Here is a 22,057-nt window from a genome sequence, read left to right as displayed (position 1 = left end):
AGTGACGTGTTCAGTGACTGAATGTCCACAAGCATGACCTTACACTTTGTGGGCGCAGAATGCATACCAAAGGACGGGATGACTTTGGTCAGTTCATCCAAAATCACCTGTGCCTTCTATCCGAAGATGAGAACGATGTCTGGATATTCCAGATCGAGGAGGCTATCATCACATGCTATTTGAACACCAGTGTTTTGGAGACTTTTCAGCGTTCGTCTCATGATTCCATCGACTACAAAGTTAAACAGGAGTGGAGAGAGTGGGCACCCCTGACGAACGCCACATTGTGTTCAAAAGCTTTTGGAGAATGCCGTATGGTCTCACACTTCTGGAATTATGGGAATACAAAGAGCTTATTATGTTCACGAACTTCCGGGGAATTCCTTGGTGGGCAAGCGTGTCAAGCAGAACAGACCGGTCAGCCGAGTCGAATGGGCCTATGAAATTCAAGAACACTAGAATGGTGGGTCGCTTATACGCATACTTTCTAGCACCTGACGGAGTGCGAAGGGTGTGTGATTGGACGCAGTCCCTACTAGACCGGAATCCCGCTTGCTGCTCTCGAGCCACCATAAGGCGACGAAGCACAAGTGGCGCCAACAGTCTCGTTAGGACCGGGGTCAGGCTAATCTCCCTGTAGTCGCCACACTCACTACGAGCCCCTTTCTTGAAAATGGGCACTTTCACCGACTTTCCCAAGTTGTCTGGGACAGACTCCTCTTTCCAAACAAGCAAGCAGATCAGACAAGCGCTGACTGAGGACTTCACTCCCATCTTTGAACAATGCGGGTGGGAGTTCGTCCGGACCAGAGGCACGGTTGCACTTGAGAAAACATATACAGTCATAAACTTCAGAGGGCGTAAATGGCCCCATGTTCACCGTCTAGGGTTCTACTTCACCCGTGAGCTCTACATGTGTGCCAGCTGGTGGCCACGACAGTCGTTGCTCGAAGTATTCAGCCCACCGATCAAGGCAATTCTCCCTTATTCGAGATGATCGTTCCATTCTGATGCCTGATGGCTTCACTCACAAGTGGTTTCCGGCGACCGGTCGCACGGGTCAACTGAAATAATTTTCGGGCACTACCAACTTCTTTGGCCTCTTCCATTTCTTTGGCTATATAGGATGTTTGTACTGCATAAAAACAGCCTGCGATCAACACACAGCTGAAGCAATCGTTCGCCTTTGTCCGTACGTACCGAGTTCAGTCCATGTCGACCTCCTAATTGAATCTCAGATACGCTAAGCCTGCCTACTTGTGCATTCAAATCTCCGGCAACCACAACGATGTCTGAGCTTTTAGCTCTCCGCAGCAGGGCATCCAGGACGTTACAAAACCTGTCTTTGACGGCGTCGGAGTTACAGTTAGTTGGCGTAGGTAGACACGATAAGCCGACATCCATCAACTCCATGCTTGTGAGCCTCCTTCACATACTTTTCCAGACGAACCGCAGAGGGGCGGATGTCAACGGTATCCAGTGGAGCCGTCAGAGTGCGGACACTGAAGGCGGCCAGATAGATTCGGTGTCGAGGCTTGGAGATTGATCTGGAGATACCTGAGGATGTCGGCGCCATGTGATGAGCAGATGCTTCAGGCAAAACCGATGCAAGACGAACAGAGTCATCAGTCCCAAAAGCTGGACCTACAAGCGATGAGTTATTAATGGGGTATGGAGAGGGGGAAGAAAAAGTATGTGAAAGAGGAAGAAAGGAAGCGTCAGCAGTAGCCTGTTTTCGCTTACTTTGCTGCTCTATGCAGCGAGTAAGGCGACCCGGCTGATGGCACCACGCAACGGCGGATGTGGTGTGAGTTTATTTGTATATTTTCAGTTCATGATTGTGCGTGGACTGGGATACTGTCAGGGCGCCACACCTAGACAGGAGGATGATAAGGATCCTCAACCAAAGCCTTTGGCTCAAAAGCCTGACCACAAGGCAGCGGTGTTTGGCGGGAAATGCAAATGCATTACCATTTCTACGGAAAAAGTTGCTACATGTTCCAACCCCCAACCTGGAGGACCAGAAGACTCTTTGTCAGACCGTAAACCATTGACCAATCTGGTATGAGAGACTCTGAGTGTCCTGGGGACACCCCCAGTATAAGTCAGTGGATCGCTGAGTTGCGCGAACCTCCACACCACGGTGAGGTGCAGTCCCTTCGTGAAAATGGAAGTTTCACTGTCGAGAAAAGCCGTAAGATGAATGAGATACACACAAAAGTCACTTTATTCCACCACTTACTATGAACCAAGTGTCAACTGTATGAATTTACAAGGCTGATTAGAGGTGTCAGTTCCAGGATTTGTTCTACGATTCTCGCCCAAACTAACCACCACTAGAGCAGTGAGAATAGCCTGATACTCCATGGTGGATATGTTGCAAGACCGAATCCATTGTTCAGTCACTCATTAAAAGACAGTGTGTAACTGGTGGTGAACATTTAACTTCGACTTATTTCAACGACAGACATAGCTGGTGTCGGAACGGGACCCTAACCCATCCATAAGCTCACCAATTGCTTCTCAGGCATTTGTAGAAGGATAATTTCATTCCTGCTTAACTTTCTATCTCACTTTAACCATGTGCTTTAATCTCTTATCACAGTCATCTCCGCATCAAACGACACAACAGTCAAAGTTTGGAATGCCACCAAGGGCTTTTGTATGTCCACGTTGCGGACTCACAAGGATTATGTTCGTGTGCTTGCTTATGCTCAGCATCGTGAAGAGGTTGCCAGTGCTGGTTTGGATCATGCAATTTTTCTGTGGGACGTTCGGACCCTCACAGCCCTAACACCGACAAATAATACAGTAACAAGTAAGGTTATTCCCATGTGTGCCTCATTTTCACCTCATAGCCAGAGCTGACAATTCAGCCAATTATTAGGGAAGACGTGTACGCCACTGCCCAGTATGACAGGAGTGGTATAAATCGATTCGTCTGTCGTGTGTCTATGTGAGCTAATTTGTGATCACCGTGTGCCTTCATTCGCACGACTGTCCTCACTGTATGAAGCAGCTAGTTTTGTTTTCAGCAATATCTAAGTAACCAATGTATGTTGAAATCCCTGAGATTTCATACCTTAATCTTTGGGTCTTAATTACGTTTATACTTCACTCAGCGTCGTCGTTCACTGACAAAAAGGAGAGTATTTATAGCTTGGCTATGAATCCTTCTGGAACCGTGCTCGTTTCCGGTAGTCCTGACAAGTTAATTCGAGTTTGGGATCCCCGAGCTTGTCACAAGCTATTCCAACTGCGTGGTCACGCTGGAAATGTCCGCGCTCTCATCGTCCGACCTGATGGCCAAGAGGTTTGTAATTTTGCTTTATTATAACTCCTACGTGCACCTGTTAATTTGTGAATCACCAAGGATCTTGTGTGCCTCGGTGTTCGGTTTTATTACTTAATCCAAAAAGTTAGTTGAAATCGAACAGCAAACAGATTTGTTTTGTATGTGTACGCCAGTTGATCGGAATAACCGCTGCAGGACATGTAGTTGAGATAGCCGTACTCTACTGGTCCGTTGATGCTTCAATCTATCAGACGTTGGAGCGCAATCTAAGCCCACCAAATCGCCAATTAACTGTAAACGAGCACCGCTGTCCATAATTTGATACTTCCTTCAACTGCGCTGGAGGAGGTAACTATTCCTCGGATGGATGGAGATTTCGGCGGAGTTGTCATTTGTGTTTATGACACTTTGGAAGTGAAGATTGGGTGTTAAAACCCATGGGCAACATCAGACAGTGTCGTCATTTGTCACCTGATATTAGGCGTCTCTTAAACTGTATCACCATCCCATTTCTACAGCCGCTGATTAGGTAATGGTTTTGGGTCATCTGACATTCCCATCGCCATTCTCCCTTCAACTGCGAATTCTATGCATCTGCGATGTACTGTGGTGCCGTGTAAGCGGAAGTCAACATGTTTGTATATGAACTGGGGGGCAACGTGGATCAGTCCGACATCTATCCTTTTCAAGTTGAACCGTATTACCTTAAACAATTTGGAGGTGAAGGATACTTGCTTGAGTGGTCATGTACTGTGGGCTTTGTACCTGATACAATTTATGGTACTGATCGAACTGTTTGTTTGTACTACCGTCGTCCTGTCATAAGTCGAACGGCAAACTTACCAAGAAGATGGTGTTTCAGTGGGGATTTTTGTCTGTAACCTTATGTAAGAAGTTGGCCAAAGTCACCCAGCCACTGTTCACCACAACTAATGGTACCAAACACTGTATGGTAAGCTGGTACAACTTATATCCCTGGCTTATGTTTTACATGGCATCGCACTTGTGTACGGCGTTTCGGTCCAGCTTAGCTCTGTGGGACACGACCGCATTTCAGTACGAGGAGAAGAGTACTTAACGATTTATACCGACGCAGCTGGTTATGCATGTCGCTTGTCTTCGTATTTCCGTAGGCATTCGACGGCTGATACTCCAGCGACGGATTTGTCCAAGGAGCTGGTATAATACCCATAGGGTGTCAACTCATCGCTGCAGTCAGACAACAACAAATTGACGCCGAGATACATCACAACGTGGTTGCACTACCAAAGACCGAGATACAGTAGATGATTTATGACAGGCCTGGTAGCAAGTATTTTTATAGAAGTTTTACTATAAAGTCGTCATGCTTTGGGTTTACTGTCATTGTTTCGTTTTTTCCCCACAGGTTATTAGTGCAAGTTCCGATGGAACCATCCGCATATGGTCTCTGGGAATGCAGTGCTGCACGGACACTATTCGCGTCCACTCTCAGGGTGTTTTCACAATCCAGGTGCGCCGACTGCCTGCATTGACCCATTAGTCTTATTCTATCGCCCCAGTATACATTGTGCCTGTTTATCTGCACCAATACCATTTTGACCAATGGATTCCAGGACAAATTGAGCAAAAATTGTTTAGGTTTAGTTTCTACGCTTGTCGTGAGGTTGCTTTAGTCTTTCAGCCGTTATGATGCCTGAAATTAGATTCCGAATTGGATGTGGCATCTTTGAGATCTGCAAGCTTCTATTAGTCATCTGTAACAGGTTTTGTTTGTTTCAGGCAACTCAGATGACCGGTTTCGGAAGAACATCTGGCACCCTTCGTGTTTCTTCTTGGGTCTTATTTTTTCCATCGCCCTGGCGACTAAGTTTATTTCTTTCAACTTCCTTCAGCTTTCCATGTATATCTTCCGCAGTTGAAAACGCCAGATGGTGTTTATCTCCAACATAACACGTGATTTTGATTGACACTCACAATGACTGTTTATATATATCCATGCATTAGGATAAATCATGCGTGGCGACCTACCCGGTCTTGTACGACGTCGGCTCTACCAGACCATAGGTTTCTCCGACCTAGGATCATATCTCTGGTACGACCAAATTGACCTATTTTCTGAAGTTGTGGCAGAAAAGTATGGCTTTTTCAGAGCTGCGAATAGTTGGCTGCCCTGGTACTGTCTTATGGTGGAGGAGCCAGTCCACATTCTTGTCACATTATCAACGTTATTGCAAACACATCTACACTTTTTTCCGTTAGGTCAATGAAGCTTTGTGTTCGGCTGGTACGGATCGGAACATTTGGGCCACAGATCTGTCAAATCCGAATCGATCTGTGCTGCTTGGAGAAGAGTCTGATCCTGTGCTTCGAGTAAGCTTTCTTGGCATTGCCAATAGGTGTTTTGGATCGTTTGAATGTGTTCTATCGGTACACCTTCTTTAACATGATGAGAACATCGCACTCTTCAGTTCAAAGTTGTAATTAAAGTTCCATTCCAGAAAAGCCATCAAAAAGTGTTATCGGGTATTGTCTAGACGTAGCATACCACTCATCGGTTAGTAGGCATCTCTTCGGAGCTGTTTTACAAGCGCTAATGTAAACACGTCTGAGAAACTTGATTTTTTCAGGGAGGTTTTTCTTTATTTAACTAACTAAATGATCAGTTAAAGTGACTTCCACTTCGTAGTGTCATCAACATCGCCCACAGCGATACACTAGCAGTAGCTAGTGGCATCCAGCTCTCAGCAGTCCTTCAAAAAGTCTCTTGCCATGAACTTATACAAGACTGGTTCTCATCAGACTCCTACAGACTGGGGATATCTACAATTAAAATCTGAAATTACGGTTGACACTTCCTTCGCTTGAGTCATGAAGACGTCAGATTGATACAGCCGTTTCGCAAGTTTGCAAAACTTAACCTAGCACGCTCCCCCTCTTTTCTTCTCGGAGATGTTTATATGCCGCTTCACACGACATACTTACGCACCTAATAATTTTATTGTGACAAGATTCCCACTAACATATGCCCTCATCTTCGGTTACTCTCAGCTTTTGCTCGTCGAAACCCCTTCTAAATCTTGCCTGTGGACTTCGACGTGTAATTCGAACGTGAACAGATGGGTGAGTTCCTCGGGCATTTCTTCATAGTCTGTGTTTTTAACAGTAAAATTTGGTGATCGGATAACTGTTCTGTTATTAGTTTGCATGTGGATAGATAGTTGTTGGATTCTCGGTGAGACAATAAAGGTGTGGTCGGATCCAGAAAAGTTTAGGTATCTTACGTGTTTCTCTCTTATTGAGTCTCCTGAGGTGAATTGGACATGTGTTCAACAGTTTCAGGTTGTTGTTCACAAGACCGGTTGTCCACCCACCGTTCTGTATAGCTTGGAATTTAACGATAGACGTGAAGAGTGATCGAATTAACTGTTTACTTACCCAGGCACTTTAACGTTACGGGTAAGTTGTCCGCTTACTTTTGTTTTTTTTTCAAACTGGTAATCAATCCTCGTGGACGAGCTGATAATTGCCGATCCATAGGCCTGAAATAAATTTGTGTTGCGTTAGCCTAGACTGAAGTGATCAAAACCTTGTACAAACGTTGTATTCTTCGGGGATCGTGCACAGTGTTGAAGAGACTTAGAACCGGACACTCCCATCTGTGGGGCTCTACTATTAGCCTCTGAGCTTCAAGTGGCTGACTATCGTCAGGTTTCACGTAAACATAACAGCGTGCCACTGAAACTGGATTAGCAACATGTATACTCCAAAACAGCGGTCTTGATCGGGTCATCAAGTGATGACACTTCAGTTGGATTCCATGGAACTACTTTCTTCCTAAATAAATTATCAACCGGTTGAACACCGAAATCCACGAACAGCATGGCCCTGGTCACTTTCTATTCGCATTTTGCCCTGGTCCATCATTAGGACATCTTATTTGATCGCTTTTTTCCTATATAGGCAACTTTGTCGGGGTATCGCGAGCCTTTAGCTATTCCAAGTTCGAATAGTGTTTCTCAAGAGTGGCCAGATTTCTCTTAGTTACAGTGCGCTGCATGTTGTTTATTGTCTTCCTTTATTCCAGCCAATTTCCCCATCTGGCATGACTCAGCGCGGCTCTGTGGAGTCGCGAAGTTTTTCCAGCAACTATGATCCTCGAGAGTCTAATCCACCTGGTCCGGCTTTGTCCACTTCAAATCCTTCTGTTCGTGAGCCGATTCATCAGCATGCACTCAGGGGGCCTTCAACGGATACCAGTCATTTGCATAAAATGGAAATGTTGAAGCCAGATCTTACGATCCACGGTATGTTTTCATTGAGCTCACTTCACGACTTCGAACATGGTCCCAAATGCTTTGGCTGAAATTCATAACAGGCAGTACAGTTGCCGTCGCCCAGTTAAATATTGTATATTTGTAAATCAATTCGAGGACGTACGGTAAAGCACGGAGCAGGAGTGCCACCATCTTCAATAACAAGCGGTTATCGATGTCCTGTTTCTGAAGTAATTGGTCTTTTTCACGAAAAAACTTTCAAACCCTGCTCCTGTCGCAGATGAATTCCACCTGCCTACCGTTCCTTCTTCAGGCGGCACTTCTGTTATCCAGTATCACGTGTGCTCAGAAAAACGCTTCGTCCTTACCAAGGATACGGACGCTAACGTGGCTGTATATGACGTACTGAAGGCAAGTCTGTTTGCCACATCTTCCTTTGTATGATAACCAGTCCAGTAATGACCACTTTTTACCGTCCCACTAGTGATTCACAAACGATTCATCTGGCAAAATTGCGTAATTGGAGTCCGCGACTCCCTTTGGTCCTCGAGAGAGATCAAACTTCCACCAGTCACGGAAGCTCACCTTTGTGTATCGCAGGGTTTTCAAACGTGCACATATATCTTTTGCTTTATTTCAAGACTTGCCTCACTAGTTTCGCTCATTAATTTTGTTTATTCCCCGCCATCCGTTTGTCTCATTGTCTCCAGGCCCGTCTTGTAGAGAAGTTGGGTGTCGTGGACTTCGAAAATGAGATCAAGAAGCGCGAAAAATTCATCTACGTTCCAAACTGGTTCACAGTTGACCTCAAGTGTGGAGTGAGTTCAACGGGGCTTTCGAATTTTTATCTACTGATTATGAATGCTACCTTTTTTCTAACCGGGACTTGTACATCATAAATACTGATCACCACCGCATACCTCGGACGAATGGGGTTCGAATCAAGTGCACTTGAAGTGAGGACGGCGAAAAATGTTCGTTCTCTTATGACATCATGTAACAAAGTGTTTTCACTCGTTTACCATACATTCGTTTCATCTATCCAAATTTTTCCTCCGCGTGATGTTCCGATTCTTCTTAGATATGCTCTTTTTTCGTACACCTGCGGTACGCCTGTAATATATTTTCCTTCTTATCCTGAAGCCAGTATGGGACGGTACACATGTGCCGGGTGAAATTCCGAAGTCAGCCTCAGTTTTGTCCAGTATATGCACGTAGCATAATCAACCTTGGAACATAGGCTACTCATCATAAGATACCTTGGTTATACGTCCCGTTGTACAATTAAACTGAGTCAGCATGAGTCGTAATGCAAAATGCTAATGCATTTTAGGTGGAGAACCGCGTATTTGAAACACCGGTCTTCTTGAACCTGAGTTCGCCCAAGGCGAGATTGAGTGAAGTGATATAGGGATGTTGAATGACGTATGAGTGATACTCATCAGCTAAGTTCCTTTTGAAACGCTCAGACGGATAAATCACTTGCTCTAGTGCGAAGGTAGCCTATGTTAGATCGTAGCGGAGCGGCTTACAAAGAAGTGCGACTGGGTGATCGAATATCCGAAAAATCAGAAGCGATATAGCGTGGTTATATCCGATTGTGTAGTCATTTATTCCGGGTTTGCTTTACGGTACAGGATTTAGACGGTGTTTGCGAGAGGCAGAATGAGGCTACAACTTCCAAAACACCCGTGACTGAGGTGTATCCAGAATAAAGAACCACTGAACCTGAAAGCTTGTATTTGTTTGCAGAATCTTAATTCATGGGGAATGAAAAAAGCACCTTCGCTGTGAAGGGCTCACATGCAAGCTAAATGGAACGGCCCGCAATTTGTGTCAAGGATTGTGGAATACCAGACTCGTTTATAAATCTGGATACTCCAGCTAGAGCCGCACGGCGCACACATCTTCAAAAGCTTAACATTTCTCTCACCTGTCTGTTTATCCAACCTATACGCTACATTTCCGTACGGATCCACATGTTTGCATGCGCATCTGATCGGCGTGTCATTACCCGATGATGCCGTTTTCAAGCTTAAGGGTGCTGTCGATAAGATCCTATTTTTCTGTCTATCCTATATCGAGGTAATGAGCCGGCGCAAGTGGACCAGGTGGAAATGTGGTGCACACACAACACGGTTGTTCCGAATCAACCTCGCACCGTGCGCCAGTCTCGGAATATTTTGAGCGGTTATTCTGCCCTCCGAGTTTTGTGGACCCAAACAAAATATTTCAAATAGTAGGTACTACTCGCGTGTGGTAGATAGAAAAAAGACCAGCTTATCAGTATTTCACATTTGCAATCCAAAAAGATAACGAACCTTATCAGAATCAGTAAGTTTCCAAGTCTCAAAGCGCCGTCAACTATTGAAAATCTTTTGACGACTTTTTGACTGGTCCTAACTGACTGGTCTGAAACGACGCCACTCATCAGGAATGAGACAGTGATACCTTACTCCCCGAGCCATCGAGTTAGGTCAACCACATTGAGCCGAACAGGTCAGACTATTGAGTCACGGGCTCCGAGAAAGGTCCCTAAAGAAAACCCTACTACCCGTTGCCTCGCGTTCAGACTATTGAATAAGATTCTTATGACAGAGTCTCCGAACAAAACCCTACATCCTTCCATTGCCTTGTGAGTCATACCTTTGAGTCAAAGGGTATCTGCTATCGTTTGCGCGCACAGTCCTGTGTCCACTGATGTCACCCTTGAACCTCTTCCCATCACACAACCAAACATTGCTGAGCCGTTTGACTGTCATCCATCTGACGGATGTGTCTTATGCTCCTCACTGCCTATTAGCAATGAACAAAATTACACCTGGCTAATTTCGCAACATGGCTCCTACATAGGAGCCTTCAACTTCCCTACTCTTTGTCAAATTGGTAAACAGGCAATGCTCGCTGAAACCTAATACTCCTGATTGATTCCAGGAAATCCATCATTAGGTAACGAGTACGGCGGTGCACGCATATTCCTCAAACGCCAACTAGTGAAGATTCTAATGAGAGACCGAGAATTCGAGAGTTGGAAAGGGATTTTGTTACCGGAAACAGCCGTGCCCTATATCAACTGATACGACCAACTAACCCTAGGGAAGCAACGGTCAGTGAAGCAAAAGTGAAAAAGGCGGTTCATTAATTCACTCGCAAGAACACCGACTGGAGAAATGGACCGACCAGTTCGAAGAACATTTTGGTTGGCATGCTGCCGCAAGGCCTCTGGAGATAGTGCGTACGGGCGAATGGAATGTAAACCTTAATCGCCTATCGGAAGAAGGAATAAAGTACGAAATATCTGCACTGAAACGTGAGAAGGCACCGGGTTCCCAGCCTCCAATGCGTCTGGGGTCAAAATGCTCCCAGGACACTCGCTCACAGATATCGAGTGCTCGGACGACGTAACTATTTTTGGGTGATACGAATAATATTAAATAATGTAAGTGATTCTGCATCACGGTGTGACATGCGCTTCGCATTTGCAGTGTAAAGTCTTGCTGCACGACTGGATGGGGTCGAACTCGAGCCTATTGCGAAAGAGCTTATTGAGGTAGCAGACAGATGTTTCTGCCTGGGCAGCTGTATCAATCCCGGTCGTCTAGCCAACGATGGCAGTCCTATCCGAATTTGGAAGGCCAAAGCAGTTTTCGTGAACCTACGTCGTATGTGGCCTAGGCGTGACGCCAGCTTATCCATCAAGGAGCAAGTCTACAATGCTGCATGGCGCTACTTATTATTATACGGGTTGGAAACCAGGCCGCTGCGTGCTGATGACGTCAAAAGACTTTCAATATTTGACCGTCGATTTCTTCGTAACATTACTTGAGTCTGTTGGGTGTTAACACCGGATCATTAATGTTGTAGTAGGTCGAATGTTCCTCGGAAGAAGTAACTCGCCCATGATAGGTGAACTGATCGCACTGGCGTGGCCAGGTGCTCCGCTTGCCAGTTGATCGACTTCTTCGTAAGGCTTTTTTCGTGTAACCGCATGAAAACGAGCCAGGGGAGATCAAACAATGACTTAGCAGTGAAGTATAAAAGCCATTAGCAGCAAAATTGGCAGAGTTGTTCGTTGCCTTATCTTTGGATGGGGACATTTCGAGGGTTACAGACATTGTCATACATGGCCCAGTCGCGCCCTTAATGGTGCTCGTGCGCCCAAGGTATTACCTGCAATGCATAACTACCCTCTCTATCTCTTACTAACAACCCTGTATTTACGCCTCTGGTGTGCAGCTACCTATCCGGTTTCCCTAAATCATTGTTGAACGAAACTGTATGGCAAGTTTGCAGTTCTTACAGCTGATGATGCTGATGATCTTGGCCTCCTTCCGCTTGCTGGTCGTAGTGAAATGAACTGAGATATACCCATCCAAAACGGTTAAAGACGCAACAACTGACAGTTTTTGCTCAAACTTACTGCATTATTTATCTAGTCAGTAAAATGACAGAAGGTTGATTTTATCCACGGAACTTCGTATTTTTCCGAAAAGACGAAGCTTATGTGCCTTAGCAAAGTGGGGCAAAGCCGTCCATAAATAGCGAACACATAGTTATGGTCCACGCATCGGGGAGCTATTAAGTAAATCATCTTATGTAAAAAATACCTATTCCTGGAACCAAGAGAAATAATCAGTGTTGTGTTCAACTTGGAGGCGAGCGTTGGAGATTTTGCATAGTTCAATTATTTTCCGGAAATATTCAATTATTTACCTTGTTTGTTCATAAAACCCGCGTAGAGCTTGATGTTGGTTGAGAGACAAAATTTTCACACCCATTTTCGATCCTAGTTTCCTTTCGACTGAGCCCCCAGCTAAGCAACACGAAGCGAACATTAACTAAGATGTTCCTGAGGGCATTCCTTAACAGAGGATACTATGTTTTGTTTACTACCACCTCAAGACTTCGGTTTCCTCCACTGTTCTTGATTCACTGGTATCATTTTATTCAGCGAGCATGGCCTACAGAATAGTGAAGTATGGAGTCTGCAGTCATTCTCACACAGCTTTAGAGACGTTTGTTGTTACATTCGGTTAGCTTGTTCCGTTATAATCGTCTGACAAGTATTAGGGATACAGCGCAGGTCTACTGAATGACTGCTCAGTATGTCCAATATGTTTGTCCAAATTACACATCCTTCTCACTCACAGATGCCGATTATCCATTTGGATGAGACAGATGGCCTCTCGGCCAACATAACTCTCGCTGATGCCTGCCTTCTTGATGAGTTCGAACAGTGCGATGCGTCGGATAGCCCAAGTCCGGACACTAAAGGTACACCTTTTTCTTCTAACTGATGCTTTTCTTGAGATGTCTGATTGTTTATTGCAAGAATACTGAGCGACTTCAAAACTTAATTTCTAAATGATATATTTATATTCCATTTACCTACGGAGAAGCTAGGCTGTATTGTGCCAGTCACGTTGTGAATGATTTGCCATAACTCTGTGTGATCTGCAAAGTAACGTCCATACCTCAAACCAAAGCCAACTTTTTCAAACGTTTATTTTCTCGTGTAGTGAACACCAAAAAATGCCCAAAGGCCAAGTACGTTACCTCCTATTTAAGCAACGGATACATTCTGAAAAGGTGAAATCCAAAACGCGCCACCGTAAGCTGGCACTCAGCGGATGCCAGTGCCCGATTTGATGCTTGACTGACCAGCAGCCCTATCTTATGAAGTAGGCTTATAGGCCGTTATAGTACCCAGTTATGGGCTTCAGATTTGGGGTTCAGCCTGACAACAATCGACTAAATGTTGGATTTTCTTGTTTAGCTGAGCTGACAACAGTTGTGGTTAACGTTTCAGCTATCCATACCCATCAACACTCCACCCCGTTCACCGAGCTTGTCAAATCGGTTAAAAAACGTTCCCTCATAATTCACTCAACACAGCAGGGTACCGTCGGCCGCATGAGTTGTGGCTTGCCATATACCGAGACAGAGTCTGTAAGCTGGTTACATAACCCGGTGAGCAGGTCAACCCAGTCTCCCGAAGCTCCACAGCATCGTCAATACATATCGTGCTTATTGTGTGTTCGAGTCACGCATCAGCCATACGGAGTTGATGACGTGCCTCGTGATACTGTGGCAATGATGTCCTAGATCAGGGTGCTGGAAACCTTTTTAATCACAGGCCCGTTCACCATATCGACATGGGTCCGCGGGCCGGGTGAAAATGCACAAATGGATGATTTATAAATGATACTGACACAGAATTACGATCAATAGACGAGATGTGTTTTCTTGACCACTGGGTAACGAATCCTCCATTCAGACTACTTGTTTTAATGCTTCGCTACTACTCCATACTGACTTCACCTCACTTGTTGTCCTGGAGTTTCGCCCGACAGATCATGTGTTTGGTGGAAGAAAGAACAAATACTCAGTAGTAGCAGAATGGTTCACAAGACATCACCGATTTTAGTTTAGAGACCTTCGTCCTGCCATGTTCGGATGGCATGCTGCATTCTGCTGTAGTTCCGTTCGCGTCATCAGCTCACATTCATTTCCCTTTGGTGCTTGATATGCTTAGTGTTTTACATAAAGGTTTTTTGACAGCATCCATATCTGTTTTGGATTTCAGTAAATTATGGCGTCCTACTTCTTCGTTCTCTCTTTGCCCGTTGGCCAAAAGCAAACGCCTTCGCTAATTTAGAAAACGGTCAGTCACCTGCGTATTTCTTACGACCGTTCTTGCCTCTTTTGTGTATTCTAGCTGAGGTTTTCTTCGTTATCATCGATGTTCCAATGTAATTAATGTTTTATGTTTCCACCACGATATTTTCACCATAAACAAGGATGCGGGAGTCTAGGCAGTGTCAATATTCATTCTCTACTGCTGTCTCACTGTCGAGTCTTTACGTAAAAGCACGCGCCTTCTTTATAACGGTATTACTTTGTGGCTAACGATGGGAGATTCCTGGATGTCACCAAATGTTTCATACGGAAAACTACTGTTTCAGTCCATATGGACATTGTGCCCTGGCGGAGCACATTTATTGGTCGAACTACAAAGCGTGTACCCGAGAAGTGCACCTCCACAGTTGGATTTCACTACGTGGAGACATGAAAAATAGACATTCATCATCAACATCATAAAAATAGGGATTCAGTTGAGTCTCCCGTGAAAATTACTATGCTAACGGGTGTATTTTGCGGAAAATACCAATCTTCTCGTGTTAGAACTCCATCTTTTTATAAGAATCTGATTAAGATGTTTAAGCTGGAGGTTTAGGAGGCTTGGATTGTCTTGATAGAGATCCACGGTTGTTAAGATCTGTTGAAAAGCGTGTTCAGCGCTTTGCGTCACGTGTCAGAGGTTGAACATCCCTAGAATCTTCTCAGCCCCACATCAATTCATCTTGAGTCATCGAGACACTTTAAGATCACTTCCTGGCCATTTCGAAGATGTCTCCAAAAGATACCGACAAAGCACCAGGATATCGACTGTCATTTCGATTTCAATCACTGCATAATTTGTGGTGCAAAGCAAAGCGAACTGACTGTGGGAGATCGACAGACTTCGTGCATCTATCTCGTGGCCGCTGTCCCACAATTATCTCAATTGGACGGACCTTATGACGAAGACGAGCACCGTATATACCACCGTCTCCAGCCTGAGGAAACTCCTTTTCACAGGACCTGTTTTTCATGATTTCCCGTAATTGCTTCGATACTCCGCAGAATGAGGTTCATTGTGTATCCGATTAACCATCGCATCATTCCACTGTCGAAAGCCTTCAGAAACGATGTTCTTTCCGTTCCACGGCATGACTACGCAAGCGATGTACCCTAACAAATTCACTTCTTACGCAACCAAGCCTTCACAACGTGTTTTAAGAAGCCATTCCGCAATGTATCTACGGTAAACGGATAAAACTACCTTTCCGTCACGTTTCCTATGGCTTAGAGAAAGGTATCTTGATAAGTATTCGGACAATAATCAAACCACTTTTCGGCACCCTCGTTCTCCGTTGTGGCTCCGACTTCTTTTCTTGCCCTTGTTCTTCTTCGTACCCTTATAGTCTCTGGTAGCTCTTATATAAATGCTGTCGGCCACTTTTCAAAACCCAAACCGAGCTTTCAACCGACCTGTCTTTTCTAATCCTCAGCCCGACATGACCCACTGACGTACAAGGTTCTCGGCGTGCCTGATCACACTCCAGTGATTTTAAGGTAATTTCAATGCGTATTTTGTTCATTTAATTCCCCTGACCTCCTAGCAGTCTACCTCATCACTTTGTTTTCCCTACGTTTTCTAGCGAGGGAACTGGACGTGCTCTTATACGCTTCTTAGTACGTGACGCGGCTCCACTAAATGAACAACTGATGATTTGTGACTCCGTGCCGGACTGGATACGTGATATTGTTGTGGACGTAGGTCTCATTATTGCCGTCCCCTTCTTACACGAATAAGTGTCATTTCATTCAATCGATAAGATTTTTGGCCATAAATAGACGATGCTACGTAGGCTTTGCCGTGAACAAGTACCAGAACAACTACTGGAAATTGAGGATTTAACCGTCTCCTGAAGTGCTACCACCTTGATTGAAATAATCTTACTTGTCTAATGAAATGAGATTCAATTTTTCAGGGGAACAATTAAAATCAGTCTCTCCCATGTGAGTGAAGGTGTCTTGTCACCAAGGGGTGTTGGAAAACTGAGTGGTAACCTCATGCAAATCCTAGGAATTAGCAGAATGTCCACGTGCTGTCTTCTGAACTGTGGTATCTGTTGGTAAGCATTTTCTAAGCAAGACAATTCATATGGTGACTTTGGGTTCATTAGATCGCTCCATGGAGGTGACAACTTTTGCCCAGTCTTATGGGGTCGCAGCCACCTCGGGAACAGCCTGGGTTATAATCCCGTTAGTGGGGTCTCTACTGGGACATACGTACTTAAACACTCAATGCGTGAACCGTGCATTCTGGTCTTTGTTAAGGGATCGGAATTTTCCAGAAATACCAGTGGCAGATCAGGCTTCTCAGCCTCATTCCGTAGTGGTCTTACTTTGGGTGTGGCTCCTTCAGTGAGAAGCTTATCAGGGGTATTATATATATATATATATATATATATATATATATAATGCGCAACATACGACACAAAGCTCTGTGTTCACGGTTGGTATTTGGAGCCCCACAAATTGCTAATAGCATGAAAGCGCTACCGTTTGCATGTTGACCGCAGCCGTTGCCAAAACTGATTCCTAACCGGTTGTCTCAACTTCCCTCAGTTATGCTCGCGCTGCTGCCCCCAGTACTTTTTCTTGATAGTCTTAACTACACATATTAGTACGAGCGGAAAACCTGATACCTTGTCGGCTCAGTTTTATCTTTTCAACCTGGTCATACGCCCTTAGATGTGAAGGTGTTTTGAATCTGAGTTGAATTCGACAATGTTCCAGTGTGTTGAGCAGGCAGGCCCTGTATAATTCTCAACCGCATGCTAATTGTTTTGGCCCGGTTAGATTTGACGTAGGTAGTGACGCACACTTCACTGGGGAATCGGTTACTTAGGAGATTAACAACGAGTTCTACGATAACGCTATGTATGACGATACGGAGTCTTAAGGTGTAGTGTACTGCTCAATGGCCGTAGAGATTGATCGGTGATAACTGCCAAACAGACAGCCTTGTTTGGCCTCCATGTCCCCATAGTATATTTTCCACCAGAATAAAGTTTTAAATAAGTTACTCCGATTTTATGACTGTGTTCTCAATCATGAACACTGATGGCGCTCTCAGTTATGAGCGATGTTATTGATCGATAGTTTCTTTCGTTGACCACACAGAGACGGATGCCGAAATCAACTCGTATTGAATTTTTCCTGCTCCCGGGGGTGCGTGAGTACAACGAGAAAGGCCAGTGGTAGGTTACTTTTCCTGGGTTGTTTTCCAACTTTTTAATAGTACTGCTCATACCAAGATGGACGACAGAATGTTAGTGATAGGTCTGCCAAAATATCCATATTATCATCATCATCATCATCATCATGGAGATCACCAAAGCAATATCTTGAGAAATGTCTCCTAGGTAGATTCTTCTGTGAATTCGGATAGTTTTTAGGTGACATTCTTGTCCAATTCCTATTCGTTTATTTGTGTGATGATTACAGACTACAGTTAGCCGTGGTTGAAGGCAAGTGGGGAACGGAAACCCAATTTTGTTTGTGACTCCATTGGCGTCTAGTTTCACAATAAATCGTCAGTTGTCCTCAGGTCCCCTTACTGGCGACAGCACCAATCTTCTTGTACGTTTCCAGTTTGAAAGACCAAATCTAAATGAGATAGCTAATGATGAAGTAGCTTTCAGAATAAAACAAGTGATGTTTTATTGTGTTCCCTTCTTTTCCTGATCCTTCTTCAGCAGTTTCCTATGACCTGTAGGCGCTGAGGATTCTACAACCGCTCCGTGGATTTTTAGTGCTCCACCGTTTAAATAATGGCCGTACTGGAGCCGCCTGAGACGTGCCACTTTAGAGGATAAAAGACAGGCAGCTGCTCAGACAACAGAGTCTGAACTCGCCGTATAGCTTCAGCGTGTATCACTGGGTGATTATTGAATTCTGCTTTGTTCCCATGAATTATCTAGTGGTCACCAGCTCTACTAAATTCCCATTTACCGCGCCAGAGAACAAACTCCCGTTACTTCATTGCCTTTTGTTGTATTTCATTTCCAGCAAGATCGTGCCGCTTGTGTCGATGAAACGCGACTGTCTTTCAGCGAGTGATATTCTACTGATTCGTAAAGTGATGGACTACGTTTATCAACGGCTCGTCAAATTAGCCGAAGCATGGACCGATACGAATGCAGCTACCACCGGCACTAATGCAATGCCTAGTCCTTCTTCTGGCCGCAATGCAGGAACCTTATCGTCTTATGCCAGTGGGGATCGATTTGGTCAAGGTTCGTTTGTTTTTTGCTTTCCAGCTCCTCTTCCAATTCTTGAGTCAACTCATAAGCACTACCTTCATTGGTCATCTCCAGTTAGGTCGATTTGGGTCGAATAGGCAACCCGTGGGGAGTCGTAAGTCTCTATATGATAGCTCCAGTGCCCCCAAGGGGCAAGCTCTTTTGAGATTGACACTCTGGTCTTAATTTCTGTTCTTATTTTGTGTTCAACATAACGATGGACATACTCGAATTATGAACTGAGAAATACACCGTTCCTTTTACTGTACTTTGGAAACCATATCGGGCTTGATATTTCCTCAACTTTTCTCAGATTATCAGGCGAAGTGACTTCATGTAGCCTTTGGCTGTATTGTATGTGCAAAGCTAGCATCCGTCATGAGTCTTGATTATGGGTGGTGTTACCTGACCCTCAGACTGATGACTCACCTACTGAATTGGATATTTACTTTTACTTTCACTCGTTGATTAAAAGATGCGACTTTTCTGTGGCTTTCTGTCGTTGTTTTGAACCCGTAGGCCGCAGTCTTCGAAACTCCGGGATGCTACTTATCTAATATACAGAAATACAAGGTTCCGTTTTCCGTTTACTTTACTGTATGAACTCCTCAGACCCCCGACTTTAGCTGAGGGCATCGTAAATGGTGCACTCCGTTTTATTCGACGGTTTACCTTATGGAATATAGAATAGCATTTTCCACCCTTTCGGCGTTCACAGCATCCAGTGTGTCATCCAGGCACATGCTAGTCAACCATATGCTCCATTTATTCATGCCCCGTAAGTCTACTTTAATCGTGTTGAGTTTTGTGGAAGCTCCAGTAACCGTTTTTGGTTCCTTACCTCTTCATACCTTTTTCCCTTTGCTGTGTATCCTGTTTGCTTCGGGTGTTTCCATTCCGTCCAACTCTGTGTGACCCCCCTTCTTCTTAGCAGTTGACCCTGTGAACTCCGCAGCTCATTCTTTTGTCGAGAACTGGTCTTCTATGAACTAGATGAAAGTGTTCTAGGCAAGTTGGGTTATATCGGAGGGGCGGAAGGAGAGCTAGGGAAACTTTAGCTGAAACTAGATGTGTCCTCTAACCCAAAGCATGAATACTGGCTGACCTGATATAAATTTAGTTCCTACAAGTATTCTAACTACCTGCTTGATTACTCGCATGGCGCATACTCACAAAACAGTGTGTGCTATTCTCACTGAACTGCTTATTATTAAGATGTCAAAATCCAGGAAAATCCGTCTCAACATGAGTAAACAGGGAATAACTCAGATGATCGTTTCAACTACTACATAACGTCTATTTGTCTACTCTCTCCGTTGTGCGAATAACGTTCAGTGCTATTGTGTGTGTATGTATGATTTCATCAATGAACGGGAGTTTGCTTTACGTCGCACGAATTTCGTGTTAAAAACAGGAAGTCCAAGATAAGCCAAACTTTACAATAAAAAGGGATAGTTTTCTCAAGCACTTTGCTCACCCACCCCTAATCCTAACTTAATAATTTTGTGTAAACATCCATTTGCATCTTTTGCCCCCCGCATTGCATTGTTCACTTTGACATGTCCTATCGAAGCACAGTCCAGTGATCCCACTAGCTTCTTTCTACAATAGAGACTTGTATACTAGGTCCATTAAAAAGTGAAATGGACTACCTGAATTGTTAGAAGTGTGACATACCTTTCGTGGTGTCTGGTTTCACATGAACCCGGGTGTGTTCGCTGCACACAGTTTTGCCATGCTTACTAATACAATACAGTGACCCAAAGGCACTTGGTCGCCGTGCCACTAATATGGACATAATCCAGTCGTGAACTGGACAGCATCTTAGTATTCCGCACTTTGCATGATTAATCTAGGGCAAACTAGCAACCGTCACATCATTAGAATTGAAATAACTACTGAAGTTGGTCTTATGTATACATCGCATGCCTTTACAGAAATTCGTAGTGAGATCCCTTAGCAAAGTTTATTAGCCTAGCAAGTGGCAATGTCATCTACGATTTGGGTGTTACCAGCGTGCACAGCTGGCAACGGTCCAGCTATGACGCCCCTCTCTAATTACAAACACTGCCTTATTCAAGAACATCTCAAAACGATTGCTGCAATATTGCTGCGCACTAATGTTATATCATTATCAGATATTCCGTCTTGGTGATGGAAATACCCTGAACCTCAGTTTATTCACTGATGAAAGGCAAGAAAGTTTCAAAGGATGCTAATATGACTAATGCTCCTTCTCACCACAATCCCGGTCAATCACATGGATGTGGGCCTTTTCCAAATGACACAATGTGTGCTGGCGTGCACTAACAGACAGCTTGACTAACGTGTTTTCTTTCTATTGTGCGTGAAAATTTTGTCAAAAATGGTTCCACAGATTTCAGTCTGCCTTATCCTCTGCAGCTGGAATGCAAGCTGGGGATTCACGTGCTGCCACTCGTTCACCCGCTTCTGCTTATTCGCCCACAGGAAGCTCTGCCGATCCTCGAGTTCCCCCCATGGCTCCTTTGGACTTACCGCCAGAAACATTTCACGCTGACCTCGCTGTAATTGCTGAGGTTGCCGCATCCAGTAATCCGAACCCGGAAGATATCGTGGAGATATGGTGTGGTGATCAAGTGAGTGTGCGAACTTGTATGTGCTATGGTTGTATCACGCGTTCAACCACCTTCAACGCCTTTGCGAACTTTCTCGACGTGTTCAACTGCTGCGCATGTGTTCGAAAAGACAGACCTGGAATAGATGAAATCCACGGATGCTTAAGGATAACCTCCGAGATAAACAGTACATGAGTCACACAAAATGAAAAAGGTTCAATTAAATAATAGGAAAAGGTTGTGCACTTATTTAGACCGTTTAAATTGATTAATATTGTTCGTATGTTCGGAATTTGGTTCCCGTATTGTTTCCTGTATCCCCCAATATTCGCTTGCAACCGTGGGCTACTGATTTAATTAAGAAAGGATCAGGCACTGAATATACCGTGCATGAGGGGCTGGATGACTCAGTGATCAGAGCACGAATTTACCGACTGGAAGGTCCGTAGTTCAAACCTGATCTCTGCCTCTCGAATCCCCTTGTCTAGGATTGGGCAACCTGACAGTGTACCAGTCCTCGTGCCTCTTTCGGGTGGCATGGCAGTTAGGCACCGAAAGGGTGTTACAGCTCAACGATCATCTCCTTCTGTATACGCGACATGAGATTCAACGAGTCGTCCTTTGTCAGAGATTTTCGACCCTACGCATTCGTAAGTCATTTCGACACACAGGATAGTGAATTTTATCAGGCGCGAATCACGGCTGAACCCCATAGGACATGTAGGTATCTTTTTCCAGTCACAAACAACACCACAGGTTTAGCTACTCATCACGAGAACTGGTACAAAGTTGATTTCTGTGCCTTGCGATTATATGGAGGTAAGAACTGTGCGGGACATTTCGTAACTTATCTACTTCCACCACAGGATTAATTTCTTATACAGGACGAGAACTTCGAAATTCTTTGTCAATCTACTCACCTGTTTGTTTTACTGCTGAGTTATTATGCTCCATTGTGATTCTGATATCCACACTTCTTATCACTGCTTTTCG

The 22,057-nt window shown here is 44.5% G+C and overlaps 2 protein-coding genes across 2 annotated transcripts in view; one reads left to right on the top strand and one right to left on the bottom strand.

Moving 5' to 3' along the window:
- Positions 1-22,057, top strand: part of T265_07566 (hypothetical protein) — a gene marked incomplete at both ends in the record, with an annotated part of 29,355 nt that overhangs the window by 6,919 nt on the left and 379 nt on the right. Inside the window, 16 exons of the mRNA XM_009173123.1 lie at positions 2,606-2,818; positions 3,123-3,313; positions 4,683-4,787; positions 5,537-5,647; positions 6,326-6,397; positions 7,362-7,581; positions 7,865-7,944; positions 8,262-8,369; positions 12,702-12,825; positions 14,138-14,215; positions 15,666-15,729; positions 15,816-15,930; positions 17,347-17,423; positions 18,235-18,461; positions 19,186-19,245; positions 20,871-21,085. Of these exons, the coding sequence (XP_009171387.1) occupies positions 2,606-2,818; positions 3,123-3,313; positions 4,683-4,787; positions 5,537-5,647; positions 6,326-6,397; positions 7,362-7,581; positions 7,865-7,944; positions 8,262-8,369; positions 12,702-12,825; positions 14,138-14,215; positions 15,666-15,729; positions 15,816-15,930; positions 17,347-17,423; positions 18,235-18,461; positions 19,186-19,245; positions 20,871-21,085 (2,060 nt within the window). The remainder of the gene's footprint in view (positions 1-2,605; positions 2,819-3,122; positions 3,314-4,682; positions 4,788-5,536; positions 5,648-6,325; positions 6,398-7,361; positions 7,582-7,864; positions 7,945-8,261; positions 8,370-12,701; positions 12,826-14,137; positions 14,216-15,665; positions 15,730-15,815; positions 15,931-17,346; positions 17,424-18,234; positions 18,462-19,185; positions 19,246-20,870; positions 21,086-22,057) is intronic.
- On the bottom strand, positions 1,367-22,018 carry T265_07567 (hypothetical protein; the record flags this gene model as incomplete). The annotated part of the gene is made up of 2 exons (XM_009173124.1): positions 1,367-1,644; positions 21,985-22,018. The coding sequence occupies 2 exons, from the start codon at positions 22,016-22,018 to the stop codon at positions 1,367-1,369; spliced, it is 312 nt and encodes a 103-aa protein (XP_009171388.1).

Source organism: Opisthorchis viverrini (assembly GCF_000715545.1).
Source record: "Opisthorchis viverrini unplaced genomic scaffold opera_v5_175, whole genome shotgun sequence".
Taxonomy (NCBI): Eukaryota; Metazoa; Platyhelminthes; class Trematoda; order Opisthorchiida; family Opisthorchiidae; genus Opisthorchis; species Opisthorchis viverrini.
The sequence above is the reverse complement of the archived record's forward strand: the minus strand, read 5'-3'. Positions and strand labels throughout refer to the sequence as shown.